Raw genomic sequence first — 8,689 nt, 5'->3', positions numbered from 1 at the left:
CATTGTTCGGAAAGTCATTTGCTCTGCCTCATTTCGGACATTTTGGTAAGTTATTCTTTTAAAACTTTCGTGCTTTGAAGGTCGTCTGCTCGCACAAGAAACCGCTGTCGTCTGCTTGAAAATGAAGTGCACATGCGCGTTTGGGCGTGAACAAACGTGTATACTTCGGAATGAAGTATTTGAGAGGATCAGTCAAAGGGAACCCTAGAAATTAAAAACATGACTGCTCTAATGAAATTTTCCAATAACCTCACAAGGAAGGTCTCCAGGCAGATACTTCGCACCTGCCTACTGATTTCCTGATTATAGACGTGTGCGTACGTCCTTGCGCACAAACAGATAAATAGCTAAATTTTGTGGGTTGAAGGTACAAGAGAAAGTTGGACTTGGATTGGATGGAATGGATTACATTGGATTGGAATGGATAAGAACTTAAGAACAAAACTTATAAGTTACCCGTTTGCCTGAAAAAACATTAACGTTAAGATGAAATCAATGCAGTTCACAGACATGCAGAAAACCTGCACCGAACCAAGGACCAGTATTTAAGTATGCACGCTTTAAAGGCAATGTGTAGGATTTGCAAGATCTCAAAAATGAAACTGTCCAATTATCTTGAAATAGCTTTCTGTAAAGTAAGTACATATTTGTGTCATACCATCTGTAAAATCTTACCGCCAGAAATGCTGTCATTTTGCGAAGACATGTTTTTTTTTCTCAGACGGACGATCTTTTGAAAACACAATTCGTTCAAATACCAAAACGGGCGCAGCGAAAATGTGTGTAAAGTATTGGAAGAGTCTATGTGAACAGGTAATATACAAACTGCCAATACGCCTTCTGACGAGTTTTGATGAGTTTAAGCTTACCGAAGTCTTCGGTAAGCCTAAACTCATTATTAAGTAAATAAATATATAACCATAACTAACATGCAAAAGGAGAATTTGGACTGGTTTAGAATTAAAGTTTCTGTATGAAACTTTGGAAGTTGAATATATCATCTCGCTATCACCCTTTAGATAATGATATGGTCCAAACCAGTGTCCGTTCCTTCGGAGCTCCGTACCGAAGCTTGTTTTCTTCGAACAGAATCTCCAAATTGGAGGTATTAATGGATATCTCCAAATTGGAGGTATTATGGATAATGGTATGGTCCAAACCAGTGTCCGTTCCTTCGGAGTTCCGTGCCGAAGCCTGTTTTCTTTGAACAGAATTTCCAAATTGGAGGTATTAAGCTTGCTGTGTTTCCAAAAACGGCAACTTTCATGCCCAAAATGCAATGGTAGTCACCATATTGTTTATTTATGAAGTGTTTATGATGGCCACTGACGCTGTGATTGTGTGGTCGATCGTGTTTCGAAACATGGTGCCTTGTGTGCACATGTATACACCCAACGCCATCATATCCTACATTATGTGGACTTCTTTCGTGAAGAGGTCCACATTATGTATGCCACACGCCTGCACAACGCCACCATACCCTATATGGACTTCTTTTGTGCAGAGGTCCACACTATGTACGGGTACACGTGACTTCTTACTCTGTGTAAAATTTGCATCTTTTTACACACGACACTTAGATTCTTGCACACGACTCTGGGAGGAAGTCATGTGAGCTTTGAGATGGAAGATTCCCATCGTTTGAGCTGTTCAACGACGCTCATATTTTATTAATTTCTAAGCCTCTAATTCCTATAAGTTGAGAAGATTTTCCCTAGCTCGTCAGTGTGGTGTGGCGGACCAAACCCTTTTGCTGAGCAAACCTAACGTAGTGCGGTGGTTCGACCCTTTCCAAGAGACGTGCGATGGTAACCATTCTTATGGCGAAGAAATGTAACCATATGAATGCCCAGTTAGCTTAGCTTGGACCGATGCGACAGCGGTACGAACTAGCTCAAAGTGCTAGTGAGAGTCATAGCGGCCCGTCACCGCCACATCCGAACCGATTGCCAGGCGAGACACCCCCGTGTCCCTCGTCACCCTTGTCTTGCTAACAAGCCCCAGTCCTCCCGACTCTACATAGTGCGGCGATTCTGTCATTGCGCTCACCACATTGCGGTCTGAGCGGCAGTGCGGTCGGTACATACCAGCGCTGGCCCTGTCCAGCTATTGCTTGTCACCGTGGTGACCCGGGACAGCTCCCACCACGGTCCGGCCCCATGAGTTGTGCGATGCGACACACCCATACCGTACCCATCCATCTGACTTGCATTTCCAATGGTCCTGCCAAACCGTAGTTCAGTTACACTTGCCTACAACTTCGCCTTTCTATAACTTTACCTTTCATGTGTTGTATTATGTTAAGCTACACCTTCTTCAAACCCACATTGGACTTTGATGAAGAGAAATGATAGCAATAAACCAAATAGACAGTATGACTGTCACCCAAACCCTTTGTATCCCGTCCACCTTTTAATAAATTGTTCACCCCAAATATCACATCCCGTAGACACTAGTAAAGTCCATGCTACCATCAGCCTGATATTTAGGGAACGCAACGATACTACAGCTAGTCAGAGAAACGCCACCTCCGGCGTTGAAAGATTTTTTGATTACCCAAAGCCCGACCAACACGTTTAAAAAAAAAAGAAAAATTACATCAAGAATTTTGTTGCCTCAACAGACTGTAAAAACCAATACATGATTACATAAGATATAAGATGCGGTCCTCGAGTCAAGACCCATCAATCAAAATGGATTGATGGCAGATGTCGCTGGTAATTGCGAGGTGATTACACAGTGAGGGACTATTCTATAACGATTTTGCAAATGACATTATCACGGGTCGTCAGACATCTATTCCACACCTGCTCCATCCGGACAATGCGATGGACATGGCGATTTGGCTTCGGAGATGCTGTGATCAGTCACTCCTTGGCGGGGTTGGTTGTTACACATTTTTATGTATCAGTAACACAACTGGCTATCCTCACCCCACACTGATAGCAGAAATGGGAGGAAGAGGCCGGACTTTTGGCAGGTTGTGTAATGGGCCAGGGATTATTAAGTTAATGACTGGTACCTGATGGTCTCACAACTGCCCCTTTAGAAAATCGTTCCACAGTCCTCGCCCCACGTGGCTTTCACGCGAGGCTTGCGTCCCCACTCATACCACGTCTAGAATGTAGACGATGACAATATTCATGTTAAGTAAGATTTGAAGCTTTTGAATATTTGAATATTCATGTTCCCAGCAAACGCGGTAAACAATGTGACACAATAAAATGTCTAAATGAAATCTGTCAGTTGTCTTCGTTACACCCAAAGAGCTGTAAGCTCGGCGTCATCATGACGTGTAAAGCTGGACCTCGTGCCTCTCCAGAAGAGCCAACCGTCTACTTCGCGCGCTCATTGTCTTGCATGCAGGGCAGCCTTTTATATAAAGTGCCGACAACCTTTCTCAGCTGCAAACAGGAAGCGTTGATTCGGCATTCATCTGACAATTATAGGAGTCAGTGTCTGATCCCACAGAAATTCGCCATGTCCGACACCAGTTACTGGGAGCAGGTTCAGTGGACCGGAGGCTTTGACAACGAAACAGAGTTTTGGGCATCGGGGCCCCGTAGTCCGCTACAGATCGCCGTCAACACCAGCATCGCCTGCCTGGCTTTCCTCGGTAACGGCCTGGTGATAACCGTCATGCTGGCCAGACGCCGCGTGTTCAGCTCAACCGTAAATCGCCTCATCCTACACCAGTCCATCATTGACGCCATTACGGCGGTGGTCTTCTTCCTTCACAGAGTTGTCAAGGACCCAATTCCCGTGGTGTCTACTGAAAACAACTTCCACGACGAATTAATCTGTCGTTTTCTGTACGTAGACGTCTTGTTGTGGACTATGTACATGGCGTCCACTAGTAACCTCGTCATCATCTCGCTGGACAGGTTCCTGGCCACCTGCTATCCGCTCAAACATCGCAAAATGATTTCATCGGAGAAAGTGAAGTTCACGGGAGCGATTCCGTGGGGAGTCGGCTTGGCCCACGCTTTTCACTTTGTTTTTCTGTTTGAGCCGTACCAGGGGTATTGTCGGCCTGTGCCTGTGGACCCAACTCTTGCGCGGGCCACCTCTGTCATAGTGGTGACAACAGAGTACCTGTTGCCCATTGTAATTCTGCTGTATACGCATGCCAGAATATATATCACTTTGAGGAAGAGAAATATGCGTCCAGGAAACCCGCGACAGAATTTCTTTCGCAGCGCAAAGGAGAACGTGCGGAAGATCGTCCTGCTTGTCGGCAGTGCGTTCATCATCTGCTGGACCCCTGCCGAGTTCGAGTTTGTCGCCGCAACGTTTGGCATTTTTGTCAGCGAGTCGGTGTATGAAGCATTTATCGCGTTGGTGGCCTGCAACATGGTTGTGAATCCCATCATTTACTGCTTCATGTACGAACATTTTCGAACTCAGCTGAAGGGGGTCCTCCGGGCAGGGCTTCGAAGAAACCGAGTGCACCACGGGCAGCTCCCTCCAACCTGATTTGTCTCTTTCAGCGCCGCTGTGGCTACTGGGAACTGCCTTGCACTCGGGAGATTTCGTACAGGCCTAAACCGGCTCAAGAAATTTGAATCCTGTTATATTATTGCCATAAATCACCAAATGTATTGAGCAACGGCAGATTGTGCACATTTGAATGGTTTATTGTAAACTTACGATACATTACTGTCACAACCTGTGGTTTGTTTAAAGTATTTGTTAAATGTACGGAGTGTATGAAGAGTAACGTTGCACGAAAATTCAAACAAGTGTTTGTCGACTTCCAATTCCTTGGAGAGCCAATATCGACTTTTCATCGGTAAACAATGTTATATTTGCAAATTACACGTAAATATTAAAATATGTGCTTATTAATTAATGTGTGAAATGATGCCTGACAATGAAACGACTACTGAGTTCGCATAAGACGAGCGGTAACACAAAATTTCGGATATTTTGGGTAGTTATGGTGATTTTGATGTAAACACTCACCGGCATTGGAAGGTATTGCCCGCGAACTATGAATGGGTTTCCACTTCCAGTGCCTTGGGGAGCGAGCTTATGACGATTACTTATCTTCAAACCATATAATTATAGAAATTGTGGTTACCAATCAATTAAATATCGTCATAGTTTGTTCTTTTTTAATCGTAAATAAGCTGTTTGGCGTTTTGCTGCGAGGTTGGGTAATTCTGTTTGGTTAGGAGAGATTTGCCGGCCACTTTCAATCCCTCACATCCGAAGTATTGCAGAGCAGGGACGTCTACTTAACAGGAGGCCGTCAGCAGTACTGTTGGGCTATTAGCTTCCAGTTCCCCTTGAAAAAAATGTGTGCATGCGGGTCCACCCCCACCCTGAATTGTGCCCTTTTAAGGTCACTGGCCTCAAAGTGGCCCACGTTCGCGATGATGATGACGATACATTTTGGGAGGGCAACATTGCTGGGGTTCGTCATAAGTTGGCAGTCAGTCACATCCAAGAAGTTGTTCTGTTGTTGTTTGTTTCGTGAATCCCTTTGAATATATTGGAATACTGCATTTGCCGCTGGTAATGGTCAATTAAAGTTACCAGAGAAAATCTGACGAATAACAATCAAAACTATTCTTGGTTTTGACTGCCAAACGTCACCCCTGTAGTTTCTGAATCTCATATTCCAGAGCCATACATAATAGAATACACACTGACTGATTTTGAATGCTCAATAATTTTGTAGCATGCAGCCATGATCCCCGAGCTGGAGGCGATTTTCCTGGCAGCGGAGGCTTCTTTGGTCGGAACTTTACTGCACTGGCTCACAAGCGACTACCGGTAGGAAATGCATGCATTGCGTGCGCGTCGCTACCAACAAATCGAACACTCCAGACCAGCATGGCTCTTTTCAACCGATGAGGGGGTGCTTCTGCTCATGGCTGATAGATAGCACCTTATTGTACTGTCATTGTGATTACAACACCTGAAGAGAACGCTGAGGAGTTAGCGCCCTCTTAGCCCATATTCCATTTCTAGAATATGAGAGGACAGGGCAAAGAAAAAAAATGGGTTTTAAATCAGTTGTCTCCTAAATTGAGGTCGAGCTTACATACAATTTGATCACTACCGTATTTGCCTTCTTTCGGCGACATCTGTCTTCAAGTGACGTCACCAACTAATACGAAAGAAAAACCAACAACCCAACAAACAAGAAACATCCCACGAATAGAGTATCTCTGGGGGGACACTGACCCGCGGTCTTCGGCTTACCCTCTTTACTCGGTCACAGCGACCGCTACGACATACAATGTTTTTGTCTTAGACTGCATTCGAATAAAACTTTCTTTGGAGGAAGCTTTTCTTTAGTGAACTGCAGCCCGATAGCACAATCACCTAACAAAAAGACATTACAAAAGGAAATTTATCGATTGAGATGATCGATCACTAAGTCAGTCGGTCAGTCAGTCCCTTCGCCAGCCAGCCAGTCAGTCAGTCAGCTGATCTGTCCATTTGCCCCTCTGTCCTTCCAAGGTCATTTGGTAGGTCCGTCAGTCTGTGAACATCGCCCCCTGTAGTGTCATTTGGTGTCAGCATGCATCCCCCTTGTTTTTCAAATTTCCATGGCAGGGCAAGTCATCCTTTCCCCATCCCCCATCCTCCCAATTTCCGGCAATAATTTACGCCACTGGAGTGCGCGCATGACGAAAGAACCGGATAGCAAGCTTCAACCCAGCATGAACAATATTTGCAGCCCAGGAATGCGAGTTGTGACTGTCTTTACCGTGACCGCACTAAAGGAAGTGTCCGACATGCGAAGACTTTGGAATTGTAAATACTGTCTTTTGTGGATGGTTTTATGTGTATATAGGATATTCTGTCACAGTAATCGAAATTGGTATTACAGCTTCGCCTGAGAGCCCGTCGAGATTTTAAAACTTTAAAGGGTAGCTGCAACTAAATTTTTCTTAGACAAAGTTCTTGCAGCTTTATACTCTTGTTTTATGTATGAACACTGTTTTACACTCCCATTTGGTTAAATGTACTGAAAAGTGCGCTTTTTAAGCACTTAAAATTATCCATGCTTTCCTGGACAACTGAGGGCGCTGTTGCTGTGATGTCATCTAGGGAGGACGTAGTTTGTTGCATAGGCCTTTTTTAATTAAAAACTTTGAACTCAGAATTTACCCACTGAAAACATTTCTAAGAAAACTATAGGTGTTCACTTATTATATCGCTTAATTTAAAAATATCCATGAAGGAGCAAAGAAGAGAAAATTTGGGTCAGTTTTTTGAAGTTACTCACATTTGCATTCTTTCAAAGTACATGGTCATTGAAATCTCGTACAATTATTTTCATGTGAATGGTTCCCTCTGTAATGATAATTGAAATCGGCCATCGATAACCAGCGGTGCGACCATGCCCGGGGCCTGGTCCCAAATGGTCGACTAGAAAGTCCAAACCGTCCATCGATCGGGCGGTGTTGGTCGAACTATTGTTAAGTATAGTCGCCGCTTAAACTTGCTCTAGGCTTTCTTTGTGGGATGACATCACAGTTTTGCTTATGAATATGGAAATGCTTATTAGCGTAAAAACCCAAAAGGCAGCAAAATACCCTTTGAAATAGTGAGACAAAAAATGAAAATAAGGTTAACTGAGATATAAAGGGTGCATTTGGAAGGTTTGTATCAAATTGATTGCAGCTGCCCTTTAATGTACTTCCAAAGTCTACAGATTTATTAGTCTGTAATCAAATAATTATCTGTGATTTTTTTATAAAGTCAAAGATATGCTAATAGGAATGATACAGTAGTTCGCAACTGAGTTGAAACATAAAGAAAATACTTCCACGGACCGAGGTATTCGTACCCAAATCTGTTCAATAAAAGTTAAATTGTATTAAAGGAACAAAATGCAAGAAGGAACATTATTTTTTTGAAGTGGCCCAGTTTTTCCGTAATTCTTATTCGTGAAGGGGCTTTCTCTTTTAGGCCAAGTTCGGGCGGCTTGTTCCCGTATGTTCACAAACAGCTCGATTTGTTGTGCGAGGGTCGGCCGCTTGAACGCTGAGAACAAACAACCGGTTATCGCTGGCAGTTAGTGACAAGCAACATGCAACATGGTGGCGTCCATGTAGGCTACGTTATTCGAGAGTTAATGTTTAGAAGGGCTGAATTCTTTTCTATATAAACAAGAACATTCATTTTTGTGTTACGGAAAATAATTAATGTTAATTTTGCAAAATTTCCCATTGTCTGTGCCTTTCGAAGCCATCTCTCTACTTTTTGCAGCTGTTCAAAAACCAAAATCTCAATAGTTTCTCCGTGTGTCCCTGTAAAACCCTAACGAGGAGGTGGTGATCCTGTTCCGAAAACAGTGTTCTTGAGTCGTGTTCCCGCCGTTCGAGCGCGAGAACAAGAAACCCGTGTCAAGAACAGGCCACCCGAACTCGACCAGTGATGTGTAGGGAACCGTGCCTGAGTAAGGGCGCCCTCATCCTTCACGTCACGGAGGTAAATGACATAAAGTTTATACTTCTTTGGGCGCTTCCCGTGCAAGCAGTGTCAAGGTGGTCTTTATCTGTGGGTTTTGAATTGTGTAGAGCGATACCTAACCTCTCTGAATGTCCTTCAATTTTGCAGGGAGCATAGCTCCAGCCATGCTCCTCATGTAAGTCTTGGGGAAAGGTATCTTTCAGTAGTTGTAGGTATATTTTGTATGATCTTTTGTCAAAGATATTGTGTAAAT

General features: G+C 43.8%; 1 protein-coding gene across 1 annotated transcript; it reads left to right on the top strand.

Annotated features, from left to right (window-relative positions):
* Positions 1–157: 157 nt before the first annotated feature.
* LOC110984534 (galanin receptor 2b-like) lies at positions 158–5,643 on the top strand. The gene has a single exon (XM_022244818.2). It carries the CDS (start codon positions 3,289–3,291, stop codon positions 4,474–4,476), a length of 1,188 nt encoding a protein of 395 aa, XP_022100510.2. The 5' UTR covers positions 158–3,288; the 3' UTR covers positions 4,477–5,643.
* The last annotated feature ends 3,046 nt before the right edge of the window (positions 5,644–8,689 follow it).

The sequence above is a fragment of the Acanthaster planci genome, linkage group LG08, assembly GCF_054643075.1.
Source record: "Acanthaster planci isolate LZ-2023a linkage group LG08, COTS_SCS, whole genome shotgun sequence".
Classification (NCBI taxonomy): Eukaryota; Metazoa; Echinodermata; class Asteroidea; order Valvatida; family Acanthasteridae; genus Acanthaster; species Acanthaster planci.
This window is presented reverse-complemented; position numbering and strand designations above follow the sequence as displayed.